Source organism: Chelonoidis abingdonii, chromosome 1, assembly GCF_003597395.2.
Source record: "Chelonoidis abingdonii isolate Lonesome George chromosome 1, CheloAbing_2.0, whole genome shotgun sequence".
NCBI classification, from domain to species: Eukaryota; Metazoa; Chordata; order Testudines; family Testudinidae; genus Chelonoidis; species Chelonoidis abingdonii.
Window position 1 is genome coordinate 368,828,989 of NC_133769.1, and position 14,289 is coordinate 368,843,277.

Below are 14,289 nucleotides of genomic sequence, written 5' to 3' on the forward strand. Positions count from 1 at the left end.
TCTGGGGGATTGGGCTGGATGCAGTACGCAGCTGCGTAGGGCACCAGGACATTTGGGGCAATTTGTTGCCCCAAATGACCTGGCGCCCTACGCAGCTGCGTAGTTTGCTTATGGGTAGGGACCCTGAATCTATGATAGCCAGGACATGGCCTGAGGCAGGACAAGAGGACTTTAATCAAGCAGCGCTTACATAGATTGATTAGGTTATTAACTTTTTCAAGGTCTGCATTTTAGTGGCTCCCTGTTCCACCACCCCACGTCACTTTTAAAAATAATTAGTTTGGGCCCAAATCTTAGAATGGCATCCTCATAGGTGGAGCCCACCCTTCTTGCAGACTCCGGCAATCAGGGCCTTAGGTTTGATGAAGTTGGCAGGAGAGTGGGGGTGATTCTAGGAGGAAATGGAAGAACAGACCATTGAGCTGGGACATAACATCCAAGGGGAATTGCAGTTTTCATCTTCTGGCCAAGCCCTTTGATTTAACCTGACAAAACAAGTCACTTGAATTTTCCAGGAAACCTGATGGTGAAAGTCTGTCACATTGACTCATTTTTCCACCACAGTGTTCTGAGAATGGCTCTGCGGATCAGTTTGGATTTCACACTATATATTATAGGATTTAAGACAGGGGGCACAATAAGGTAGATATAGGCCACCACAATGTTAAGCATAGGGGGAACATTGTTACCATAGCGATGGAGAACAGACAGTCCAATCATTGGGATGAAGAAGATTAGGACTGCACAGATATGGGAGACACATGTGTTCAAAGCCTTGAGACATTTTTCCTTGGTCATGAGGCTGACCACAGTCTTAAGGATCAGAACATATGATAGCACAATGAACACAAAATCCACACCCACCGTTGAAAGAATGACAATTAAACCGTACAGGATGTTGACATTTATATCCGCGCAGGCCAGCTTCATGATATCAGGGTGAAAGCAAAATGAGTGGGAAAGCACATTGTCCCCACAGTAGGTTAACCTCTTGAGCAGAAAGGGTATTGGTAAGAGGGAGATCACAGCTCTTGAAACAATCACCAGCCCTGTTTTGATGATGGTTGACTCGGTCCAGATGGAAGAATATCTCAGAGGGTTGGAGATAGCAATGAAACGATCAAAGGCCATGGCCAGGAGCACCGAGGATTCTATTACTGATAGTATATGGATAAAATACATTTGGGTGAGACAGGCATTGAACTCAATGTTTCTGATCTTAAACCAAAAGATGCCCAGCGTGGTAGGAAGGGTGCACAAAGCCAAGCCCAGGTCCGTCATGGCCAGCATGGAAAGGAAGTAGTACATTGGCTTATGAAGACTTTGGGTCTTCTTGATGATGATCAGGATCAGGCAGTTCCCTGAGAGGCCGATGAGATAGAACATGCAGAAAGGGATGGAGATCCAATGGTGATTGGCTTCCAGTCCCGGAAAACCCGTCAGGAGGAAGGTGGAAGGCTGATAGAAGGAGGAATTGGCAAGTGGCATGGTTTGCTGAGGCTGCTCCATCCCACCTCAGATGTCACACAGCCTAGAGTTAAAAACAAAACAGCAACAAACTGCCAGGTCATTTGTCTGTATAGTGTATACAACCCTATAACCACAACCGCCCATCTGATTACCTGCTCTGTGGTACACGTCACTTCATAACTTCCAAAGCCCCCCATATGCCTAGAGGCTTTACTGAACCTACAGTCACGTAATGATACAAAATTGCATGTAATTACACTGCGCTACAGGGTATACAACCATTTAATAACCACCAAAGCCCCAAGTTCAGACACTGTCATGGATCACTGATGCCTCTTTATAGAATTCCTTAGACACAAGGGAATCTCTACTGTGATTATCACCTAGACTGAGGTTATGTTAGTAAGCAGGTAAAAATTGGTGTAGGTGCAGGGCCGGCTCCAGGGGTTTGGCCGCCCCAAGCAGCCAAAAAAAAGCCACGATCGCCATCTGCGGCAATTCAGCAGGAGGTCCTTTGCTCCTGAGCGAGAGTGAGAGACCCTTCGCCGAATTGCCGCTGAATACATGAAAGTGCCGCCCCTCTCTGGAGTTACTGCCCCAAGCACCTGCTTGATAAGCTGGTACCTGGAGCCGGCCCTGTGTAGGTGACACCGAAGTCTTGGAAGAAGGGGAAAGTTGAGGTCCGATTTGCTGCTGTTACACCACTTTTGCAGTCACTTTGGTGTCAAAATGGCATTGCAGAGTGGAGATTTGAGCCCTTCGCCTGTGATAAATGAAGGTGGGGGGTAGCTTCTTTTTCCAAACACCCAGCCAGTCAGTTAGCTATAAAGTCCCTCTTGGTGGCTGCTTGGTTTACCTGTAAAGGGTTAACAAGTCCCCCAGGTAAAGAAAAGGGAGTGGGCACCTGACCAAAAGAGCCAATGGGAAGCTCTCCCGTTGACTCTGGGTTGGTCTCTCTTGGCTGAAGAGACAGGGGCAGCAGGAATGCTGTGCACAGTTTGAACCAGGTACGAAAAATTATCTTCCATCCCTAGGAGGATTCACTGCAACAGGGAATGTTTAGACAGATGCGATCAGGTTCATTTCTTTAATGTGGCTTGTGGATTTCCTCTGTGCTAAGCTCAGGCAGTTTTATTTTCTTTTGTAATTACAAGCTGGACCCCAGGAAGCCATGCCTGGTGTTCAACCCCTTTTCAGTTGCTCTATAACACCTCGCAATAGCCTGATGTTCCAGATGTGTCTCCTTTCCTCTTTTTTTAATAAAATTTACCTTTTTTTTTTAAAAAAAAAACATTAGTTTTGTGTCTGAAAAGGTCTGTGCATATGTTTTTCAATGAGCTGGTGGCAACCACTGGGTTTCCCTTTTGTTTGTTTCCTTTCTTGGCTTTCCTGAGGGAGGGGTGGAAAAGCTGAGGGGCCTCAGGGAAAACTTCCCTAATGAATTTTTCGAGGATTTGCAAGAGGCAGTGGGTGGTGGCAGCATTTACCAGGCCAAGATCAGAGAGAAGCTGTAACCTTGGGGGTTTAATACAAGCCGGGAGTGGCCAGTATTAATTTTTAGAATCCTTGTGGGCCCCACCTTCTGCATTTGGAGTGACAGAGCGGGGATTCAACCTTGACAGCCTCCTTCACCCTCAGTTCTGAATTTGTCCTCTCGCCAATCCACAGGACCAAGACAGCTGAGTTTCAGTTTCTGCAGCTACTGATCTACAGACCACCCTCCTTCATTTCACTATCCAGTGGCCAGGGGTGGCTCTATGTATTTTGCTGCCCCAAGCCTGGCAGCCAGGCAGCTTTCAGCAGCGCGTCAGCGGGAGGTCTGCCGGTCCCGTGTCTTTGGCGAACCCGCTGCCAAATTGCCGCCAAAGCCGTGGGACCAGCAGACCTCCTGCAGGCATGCTGTTGGAGGCAACCTGACTGCCACCCTCACTGTGACTGGCAGGCTGCCCCCCCAGGCTTGCCGCCCCAGGCATGTGCTTGGTGCACGGGTGCCTGGAGTCGCCCATGCCAGTGGCCAGCAGAGAGAGGTAGAACCCCCAGGGGAAGGAAAACACCCAAGGGAAAGTTCTACTTAAAGAGAACCTGTGATTTTTGCGAACGATATTGTGAACCTTTCTTGCTGCACCGGTCTGAGTCTTGTACTGGGCTTTTCAAACATTAGGGTGAAATTCAAAAACTTCCCCAGGCATTGAAGTCGTGTTTGGAGATGTCCAGTGAGGCATAAAGTTAGTGCTGGCCTGCTGGGGTGAACATCAGCCATTAGTGCATTCGGCCTCGGGGCAAAGCTAGAAGCCAGCATTTTCAAAGGTGCTGAGCACCTTCAATTCCTTCTGACGTTAATGGGAGCCACAGGTGCTCAGCACCTCTGACAATCAGGCTGTTTAGTTTGACACAAGGCTTTTGTTAGTTAGCAATGAGCAGGCAGCAGTCTCCGCCAGGGACATGTTTCATTCGAAATTGCTATCAGAATCTACCCAGTGGCACTGTATGACCAGGGATGTCTGATCTGATGTGCTTCAGCATGTACACTGATCTCTAACTAATGGGGTAAGGAAGGAAACTGTCCTTGGGAACAGATTACTCAGAGCCACCCACTGCACCTTCCTCAGAGGCACGTAATTTCATCTCTCTGGGCCTCTGTTTCCTCCCCTGTCCTTTGTCTGTCTGGTCTATTTAGATTTTAAGGTCTTTAGGGCAGATACTGTATAGTAATTAGTGCAGTGGTGCCTTGATCTCACGCAGAGCCTTTAGGGCCTATGACAATACACACACAAATTAACGTGTTTTCTTATTCTTGGTCTAAACTGAAAAGAAAAGTTCAGTTAAGGAGCCTGGTTGTCCTGGACCTAAATAATACTTAACTCTCAGTATAAAATGTAACAAGTATGACGAGATTGTAGTTGAATGATGATAGTGCTGCAGGTGCAGAATTCTTCATTTAATAGAGCTCATTTCAGATTAACACGTGTCAACCTGTGGAACTCCTTGCCAGAGGATGTCGTGAAGGCCAAGACTATAACAGGGTTCAAAAAGGAATTAGATAAATTCACGGAGGATGGGGCCAGCAGTGGCTATTAGCCAGCATGGGCAGGGATGGTGTCCCTAGCCTCTGTTTGCCAGAAACTGAGAATGGGTGACGGGATGGATCACTCAATGATAACCTGTTCTGTTCATTCCCTCTGGTGCACCTGGCACTGGCCACTGTCAGTAGACAGGATACTGGCCTAGATGGACCTTTGGTCTGACCCAGTGTGGCCATTCTCATGTGAATATTCAGTGACTCGTGATTTCATTCCTAGCAAGATTTCATCCATTAGTCTCTAAACATGCTTGTAAATATGATAATGAAAACAAAAGTTTGGCAGGGACATTAATTCTCCTGCTTAGGCCATATGCCAATGTCTAACCAATGGGAAGAAACTGCCCTCTGGGCAGGTTAATATTGTCAGCAGTGCTAGGTTATGCTGGCACCTAGTCATCACCAATCAAGGACCAAGGTCCGTTGTGCTACGTGCTGTACAGACGAGTAACAAAGATGGCAGCCCTTGTTGACTGGCTGTGGCAGACGTGGTAGAGGGTTCTGCCCTTTACCTTTGCCATGCTCTTGGAAGCTCTGGTGTGATTTGCGTCTGTGGCTTTGACGAGAAAGCTTTCCCCAGAATCTGACTCTGCAAGAGAATCTAGGGCGCGCCACAGTTCTACGGGACTGGCAGAAAACCATCTCCATCCAAGGGAGAGATGGTCAGTTGTTGCCTTCGCCGTCTGTCAAGCTGAACATCGCGTGAAAACAGCCAGGATACGGCCATCGGATTAAGGAGCAGGGATAGTGAGAAACAGCCCCTTGAAACTCTGTGTGCCGTGACTGTAGAGGCCAAAATTAATGGTCTGTTACTTCCACTGGCCCTGCAGAGCCGTAAAGTGGGGAGAGAGAGAACTGGAACCTGTGAGGCTCAGACAGCAGCTGCAGCATTGCTAACTGAATTTCTCTTGAGCTGCACCAGAGGTTCATTACATCTGTCTGGTACCATACCCCTCAGCCAGGCCAGAGTCGCCAGCGATGAGGCACTAGGGTTTCGCATCTGATTAGTGCGTAGTAAAGACGCATTTTTTTCTCAACTGAATCCCTGAGCTATATGGAACCCCCTGGTGCCGTTTCAGAGACACTTTCCCCTACTTTAAAGGTCCACCCTCCCTCCATAAACAATACCCCTCCTGTTAACCATACACTGAATTTAACACAGCAAGGGACAATCAAGACGCTTCTAAACCAGTTTACTCACCGGGCTGACACAGCAGTGGGAGGTTACGGCCTGTCCTCACGTTACAAAGCTGCACAATCCAGTTCCAGCCCGACCAAAGAACTCACATCTGTCTCTCAGGGTGGGGCAGAGGGTGTATATAACACATCCCAAAAATGAGCCAGCTGTAGTCACGTAACCAATTGAGGGTCTCAGGGGAGCCTGAGCTTTCTGAGTGTAAACACTGTGAAATGTGCAAGGGAAAATAGCGTGGAAAGTAAATCATCTTTCCATTTATGAGGCTTTCTCAGTAGAGCTGGTTTTCCCCTGCTGGCTTATTGGGCAGCATTTTTACTGTTAGCTCTGATTTATGACTGACCAAGCAGTAGGCTGGGACGCAAATAACTTTTATTGTGAGATTGAAACTGTAATTAAGAGAGTAATAAATTGTAAAGAAAACATACACATCACAGGCTGCCAAGGGAATAAGGGAGGTGAAATGGTGCCAGCCCTCCCCACTGTGATCCGGATTTATTTAAAAACCATAAAATACTATGTAATGCACAATAAAAACCAGATAAAATATTACAGAGCCAGAAAAAGAAGCATTATTAACTACTGATTAGTACAGTCCTGTGCAGTATCTGAGTTTCTCACGTTAATAAATTTATCTTCATAACCTCTGCTGTGAGATAGGGGAACCGCTGTTTTCCCATTTTACAGATGGGGGAAACTGAGGCACAGATAAATAAAGGAACTTGCCCATGTTCACACATGGCACCTGTAGCAGAGCAGGGAATTGAAGTGAGCTCTTCTATGACCCTGTCTGGTTCGTTAACCACAAGAGCATCTTTCCATCCAATCTGTTAAATGCATCATAGTCCAGTGACATGCATGGATTTGGCGACTTGTGTTCACGCTGGAGGAGAGAAATGTTGGTCCCACTGTGCAAATGAACTGTGATGTTATTGATATAAACTGGGACCATATAGAACATGGTTGCAACAAAGGTCCTGTAGTGGCATCAAATCTTATGTAAAGGGGGTCATATAAGGAATCTAAGACCAGGTTATAGGTTGCTGGTTATGATTATGCTGTCTGTATGCATACATCATTTTGTAGTTGAAGTTATGAGTATTAGCGGTATACTGTCTGTATTTCAAATTTGTGCTATGCTTTTGGAGACATACCAGGAGAGTTGGTGTTAGCTCTGCCTAACCTGCTTGTTGGCCCATTAAGGACCATCAGCTACACAATTGATCCATTGAGAGGAGGCAAATACGCCTTGTAACTCAGCAGGGTGTGCAGGGACTTGCCCATGTGACTGCAGACTCCATTTTGCTGTAATTTTCCACAGTAAGAACAAAGAAGTGTTCTTACACCTGGAAGAGCCTATATCAGGCTGATGCCTCATCTCCATCTGGTCTTCAGTCCTGCTTCCTACATCTGGGGGGACTTTGCTACAAACTGAAGCTCTGCACAAAGGACTGATGACCCATCCCAGCGGGGGATGTACTCCAGAGACTTGATTTAAACCTGCAGTTTATTCCATCACTGCTACAAGTCTGAACTAAGAACTTTGCCATTACTGTATGTAATTGATTTCATTTGACCAATTCTAGCTCTCATCTCTATCTTTTTCCTTTTATTAATAAACCTTTAGATTTTAGACTTTAAAGGATTGGCACCAGCGTGATTTGTGGGTAAGATCTGATGTGTATATTGACCTGGGTCTGGGGCTTGATTCTTTGGGATCGAGAGAACCATTTTCTTTTACTGGGGTGTTGGTTTTCATAACCATTCATCTCCAGGACGAGTGGCACTGGGGGTGATACTGGGAAACCGGCGTGTCTAAGGAAATTGCTTGTGTAACTTGTGGTTAGCCAGTGGGGTGAAATCGAAGTCATTTTTGTCTGGCTGGTTAGGTTTGCCTTAGAGGTGGAAAAACCCCAGCCTTGGGCTGTAACTGCCCTGTTTAAGCAATTGGTCCTGAATTGGCACTCTCAGTTGGGTCCCGCGAGAATAACATCGTCACATGAACGTACCCTGCATTCCTGGCTCATTTCAATATGTGTTTCCCTAGACTCATTATAGTTCTGGAACGTTTAGAGGGAATCTCTCGAATGGCCTAGACATGACCCATATTTGCCTGACACACCATGTCATATTTGCCAACTTCTGCTCCGATCTCCATGGGTGTGATTCCCAATGAAGTCAATAGGACTTGCACCCATGTAAACGAGAGCAGGATATGGCCCTCTGTGCTTCTATGTCACTCATTTCTGGTGCTCCCCCGCTAGTAACAGCCTCAGCCCAGGTAGTAGCTTCTGTGTGTTCCATCTCCTGCAACCCAAGTTCCACATGAGACATGCGTATCCCAGATCAAGCATCCTGGCTGTGGGATTCTTTCGTGGGTGTCCCCCGGACCCCAGCTGTCTCTGTGGTTCCATTCAAAGCCTTGCTATTGGAGCTCATTGCTGGCCTATTTGGCTTCTGACAGCTCTTCCTTTTTGGGTTCCTTCCCCTCCTTTTATTCCGTGTGTCAAGCCAGTACTCCCCATTTCTCTGTGAGCTTTTAGCTTCTACACAGGGGGATGCACATAATCTGTGACGAGCACGACAGGACTCAATTGTGTGTATACGTGTACATGTCTCCACCTAATGATTAAAGCTGCAGGGTCAAGAACATAAGGCAGGAAATGCCAGAATGAATCTTGACCTCAGACCTTAGTCCCGTCCCCTGCCCATGCAGGCTGTCATATTATTATTGTGATTTTATTGTGGCAGGAAGAGGCTGAAGCTGAAGAGGACAAGGGGCACAGAAGGAAGGAGAGACTGGCTTCCAGTCATGGTCAGCCGCCTCCTGCTGAGTCTGAAAACATCTGCCCTCGTTGTAATAGAACTTGTGGTTCAAGGATTGGCCTTCTTAGCCACCTGAGGACCCATAACTCCCATGGGAGGTGATCATACTCGGGACCGAGTGATGGCCCATCATTGCAGCAGGACCTAGAAGGATCCACTGAGTTTGGGGCCCCATTGTGCAGAGTGCTGCATGCGCATGTGGACCTCGATGTCTAGGCAGACAAAGGAGACGTTTGGGAGAGAAAAAAGAAGCACGGGGTGGGGGCATGACTTGCCCACAGTCACCGAGTAGCAGAGCCAGGACAGAACCCAGGCCTGTGCCCTCTGGGAGTTTACTACCACACTGGCTCACACCAGGACAAATCAGGAGTAACTCCACTGACATGAGTGGTGTTACATGTTGTAAAATCAATGATCAGTGAGAGGAGAATCAGATCCTGTTTTTATACAGGTATGTCTACCCTGCCCACAGCACCGTGATGTCCTGGCCTGCAGACTTAGGCCTGTACTAGCACTTTACAAATAGCCGTGCAGACATCTGAATCTGCTAACTTTCCTCCGGGCTGGGTCTCTCTCTTTCTTTCTCTCTCTCTCTCTCTCTCTCTCTCTCTCTCTCACACACACACACACACACCCAAGTGAGCTCATCGCTGTGACATTTGAACAATTTACTCCCACACAATTATTCTTCCTGTGATTTTGCTTAATCCCATTTCCCAGGGCTGGGTGTGCTGCAGAGAGGGACACCAGAAACTGGAGAATCCATCTCTTTGCTTTCCCATTGAGACAAAAGCCACTTTCCCATACCCTGGAAGGAGGCAGCCCTGCTTGGAAAACACGCTGAAGTTAAATGCATTTCTGGCAATGTTTATTCCATGTTCCTTGTCACTGATCCTATTCATATTTATAATGCAGTGCAGGGGTTGGCTACTGAACTTTGATGTGAGGGTAAAGAGGGATCATTTGGAACACAGGGCACTGGGGGATCCTCCCATGGGAAAATCCCTGTGCGATCAGGTGCATCCACAACATTCAAGAAGGCACCCTTGGGAAGTCTGTAGATGAGCTCCAGGGATAAAACAAGGAGCTAGCATCATCTGGGGAATGGTGACACCATCTAATGCTGGTGTGGAAGTTCCCCCTCAAATGGTGCATAGGCCGTGCATGGCGGGTCCACTGCATGGGGTGAATTTCACCCCATTTCTTTACTGTGATGCTCTGAGCAGTGCTCAGGGTGAAGAGTTCCTCTGGGATTGAGCATCTAAAGCCAGAGAAGGATCTGCCATGTGCGCCTGAATCAAAAGGCAAGAAACGCAGGAACAGACCAAAGCTTATTGGTAGATCTTGGCAGAGCCCAGCAGAAGCTCCGGGGACCATCCCAAGCGCCACTTTCTGAACCTTTTCCAATTCCAATGTACCTTTTTTGAGATGGAGTTACCACATCTGCACGCAGTATTCAAGGTGTGGGCATACCATGGATTTATATAGAGGCAATATGATATTTTCTGTTTTATTATCCATCTCTTCCTTAATGATTCCCAACATTTTGTTTGCTTTTTTGACTGCCGCTGCACACTGAGTGGATGTTTGGTCTGACCCAGTAAGGCCATTTTTATGTTCTTATGTTTTCAGAGAACTACCCACAATGGCTCTAAGATCTCTAATTTTTGCCCCATCATTTTATATGTATAGGTGGGATGATGTTTTCCAATGTGCATTACTCTGCATTTGCAAATGAATTTCATTTGCCGTTTTGTTAGATCTCTTTGTAACTCTTCGCAGTCTGCTTTGGACTTAACTACCTTGAGTAGTTTTGTATCATCTCCACATTTTACCATCTCATTGTTTGCCCTCTTTTGCAGATCATTTATGACAATGTTGAACAGCACTGGTCCCAGTACAGACCTCTGGGGAATCCTGCTATTTACCTTTCTCCATTCTGAAAACTGACCGTTTATTCCTACCCTTGCTGTGTGTGTGACCAGAACCAGGGATGTGGGAGGGACAGCCCTCTGACAGAGGGATGGAACCTGAGGTCCCCTCAGCCTGGGGGAGTGCTCTGCCTGCTGGATTAGCAGTTAGAGGGGTGTCACTGCCTCCTTCAGCTCTGCCTCTTGCATGACTGACTCAGACCCCTGAAGCTGCCCCGCTCCAGACCAGGGGGCCTGTTCGTGGCTTGCTAGCCGAGCAAGGGGCCTCCATGGGAACTGTGTGTGTGTGTGGGGGGGAGGGTTAGCACCTAGCTGGCGTACGTGGCTCCCCGCCTGGAGTGTTGGCTTTGTGGGTCCCCTTTCCAGGCGCCTGCCTCTCCCAGTCACTGTGCAGGGAGCCCAAGCACCAAGCTCCTCTTCGTAGAGCCCAGGGATTGAAGTGACTGACAGCACCACGCTGCATCGCTCTACCTCAGAGACTTTGTGGGTCAGCTGCAGGTACTTGCTCAGGATCACCCAGGATGGACCTGTCTGAAGCAGGAATTGAACCCAGGCCTCTTGAGTGCCAGACCTGTGCCCCGCCACTGGGTCCTGCACGCTTGTTTCCTTTCTAAGAGGGGTCCTACTTTATGAACCTTGTTCCCCTCTGTTAACAATACAGCTGAGGCCATCTTCCAATCACATCCAGCTCCTCTGCACACCCACGGCCAGTTGGGCAGCCGCCCCGCACCCACCTGTCCTGTCTTGTCCCAGGTTACCCCACTCCTGCGAGGCGCAGCATGTAGGGACACAGCTGTGCCCATAGGGAGCTCACCACAGGATTGGGGCCTAAGCCTGAGAGCTCTGTGGGGCAGGAGATGGCTTGTATGCCATGTCTGCCCAGCACAGGGCACCCTGCTCCGGGATGGGGCTGACGGGCCTGAATGCAGTTAGAAGGATGCTAATTATAGCTCAGCTTCTGTTCGTTATCATTAGTTATCTGACAGCAGCACCCAGAGGCTGCAGCTGAGATCAGAGCTCCCTTGTGCCTGGCGCTGCTCAGACACAGTGTGAGAGACAGACCCTGCCCCAGCTGGGATCAGGGCCCTATTGTGCCAGGCACTGCACAGGTGGGGTTGCCAATGTTCTACTTGCACAAAACCAAACACCCTTGCCCTGCCCCCTGCCCTGCCCCTTCTCCAAGGCCCCGCCCCCTCTCACTCCATCCCCTTCCCTCTGTTGCTCACTCTCCCCACCCTCACTCACTTGCTCATTTTCATGGGGCTGGCTCTGGAGGTTGGGGTGCGGGAGAGGGTGAGAGCTCTGGCTGGGAGTGCCGGCTCTGGGGTGGGGCCAGAAATGAGGAATTCAGGGTGAGGCAGTGGGTTGGGGTGTGGGGGAGTGAGGACTTCAGCTGGGACTGCAGACTTTGGGGTGAGACTGGGGATGAGGGGTTTGGGTGGAGGGAGAGGGTCAGGGCTGGGACAGGGGTTGGGGCACAGGAGGGGGTCAGGGTGAAGGGTCTGGGCAGCACGCACTTCAGACAGCTCCCGAAAGCAGTGGCATGTTCTCCCTCCGACTCCTACCCAGAGGCACAGCCGGGGGTCTCTGCATGCTGCCCTGTCCGCAGATGCCGCCCCCACAGCTCCTATTGGCTGGGAACCACGGCCAATGGGAGCTGTGAATCTGGCGCTTGGGGTGGAGGCAGCGTGCAGAGCCTCCTGGCTGTCCCTATGCATAGGCACTGGAAGGGGGACATACCGCTACATCTGGCCGCCGTGTGAAGCTAAGGCAGGCAGGAAACCTGCCTTAGCCCTGCTGTGCTGCAAAGTGGACTTTTAACAGCTTGATCAGCGGTACTGACCAAAGCCGCCAGGGTCTCTTTTTGACCAAGTCTCCCTGTCAAAAACTGGACAGCTGGCAACAGTAGTGCCAGCCACTAGACCCTGCCATCCTCCAGGCTGCTGTGTCGGGCCCCAGATCACTCTCGCGGATTACACGCAAAATAGAGGTTTAATAGCCACCTGCAAGCCCCAACCCTAACTCTCATCCAAGGCCCGGAGGCGGCTCTCCTCTTCAGAGGCGGCGCTGTTGAGTGACGGCGACAGCTTCCTCCGGCGGGCCTGCATCCTTTCCTGCAGGGCACACAGGTTCTCTCCGTGTAGTGCTGGCGCTCTGTCGTGTGCGTGGCGAAGGTGGGCATGACCACGATGCTGGTGGAACCAGCATACATGGCCTGCGCTCTTGCCAGGACGTGACCCTGGCTGCGGAAGCTCAGTTTCCAGCCTGGCCCGGTGCCCTTGGCGCTCCAAGTTAGACTCTCCGACTGTCCCAGATGTGTCCTTGGTGGCATTTCCTCCCACGCCATTGGCTGGTGTGGCCACCCCGTGTGACCTGGCCTTGCCTGGCCTCCTGCGTGCACCCTGCCGATCCTGGACTCCCTCTCCCACCAGGGATTCCCCTTCTCTGCTTTTGGACCTTGTTCTTCTGCCAGTGGGCCTCCCTCTGCTGCCGGATCTCTGCTCTTTGCTTCGGGCCTGGATCCCCCTGCTGTCTGGTCCCCTGGCCCTGCCACTGCACCGCGGGCCTTCTACCTGGCTCCTGGAGTGGCCCCGTGTGGGAGAAGGGCTGAGTCCCCGACTCCTCTGCTCTCTGGGCTTTGTTCTGATGGACTCCTTGGGAGACAGCTGGTTGGAGCCCAGGGCTGCTGAGCCAGACTGTGAGACTCCTTCACCTTTTCTCTTGTGACTACCGGTTGTTCTGGTGTCCTTGGCAGCGAGGCAGGCTAAGGATGGTGGCCATGGGGTGGAAGATCCCGCTGACACAGCTGGCGTCCCACTGGGGTCATGCACCTTCCCCTCCCTGCTTTCGGTCACTCTCAGGGTCACCCGTTCTTGGTATCCACCATATGCTGCCAAGGGCCCTGTTTCCTCTGGAGAAGGTTCTTCTCCCCTGGTCATGCTATCCCCTTGCCTGGCATCGGGGGAGGCTGCCCCAGATCTCTGGGGAGCCCCATTCCCTGGCAGCACCCTGGTCCGAGCAGCTGCGGCTGGCTCCTTTCTCCCAGCACTGTCCATCTCCTCCGCACTGGAACACGGCTGGCATCTCCTGACCTCTGCCCGCACGTGAACGTTGGCATTGAAGGTCACACTCTTGGGGGATGGGGCAAGTTTCTGAGGGGGTAGCGGGGCTCCACGTGGTGCAACCACTAACCTGTCAACCTGTCCTCTCTTCTCCACCGATGCTCTGGAGGTGACGCGTTTGAGGAAGCCCAGCATGATTCCCCTGAAGGTGGAGCCCTTCCCCTTGCAGAGGACGGACGGTGACTCAGCCCGTCTCCCTGGAGGTGCACGGGGCGGCTGTTCAGCCCCAGTCGGTGCCCCAGTGAGCACCAGGGCCTCTGTCTGCCTCATGTTGGTTCCAACCCTGGGGTCTGTCCCCTCCGCCGGCATCTCTCCCATGCTGCGTCGTCCCTCGGTGTCCCTCCTCTTCTTCCACCCCAGGCTGCCTTCCCTCTCCGCGTCCCAGGCTGCCACGGCCTCGCTGTCCCAGTCCCCGACCATCTCCCACTCGCCCTCGGTGCTGAACTGGGACAGCCCCTCTGCAGACCGCGGGCGCTGCTCCGAGGGGCTGGTTGGCCACTGGCTGCTGGACAGGGGGCACACAAGCTCATTGGAGGCTTCGGACGAAACTTTGGCTCCCGCATTGTCTCTGGTTACTGGCCGGGGGTGATGTGCTGGTGAGGCCCACGTCTGGACCCCCGCTTCCTCTCTGTCCTCAGCACCAGCGGGACCTTCGTACAGGGGGGC

General features: G+C 50.8%; 1 protein-coding gene across 1 annotated transcript; it reads right to left on the minus strand.

Moving 5' to 3' along the window:
- Nucleotides 1-537: 537 nt before the first annotated feature.
- Nucleotides 538-1,526, minus strand: LOC116823386 (olfactory receptor 51G2-like). Its single transcript, XM_032777877.2, has one exon. It carries the CDS (start codon nucleotides 1,507-1,509, stop codon nucleotides 538-540), a length of 972 nt encoding a protein of 323 aa, XP_032633768.1. The 5' UTR covers nucleotides 1,510-1,526.
- Nucleotides 1,527-14,289: the final 12,763 nt, after the last annotated feature.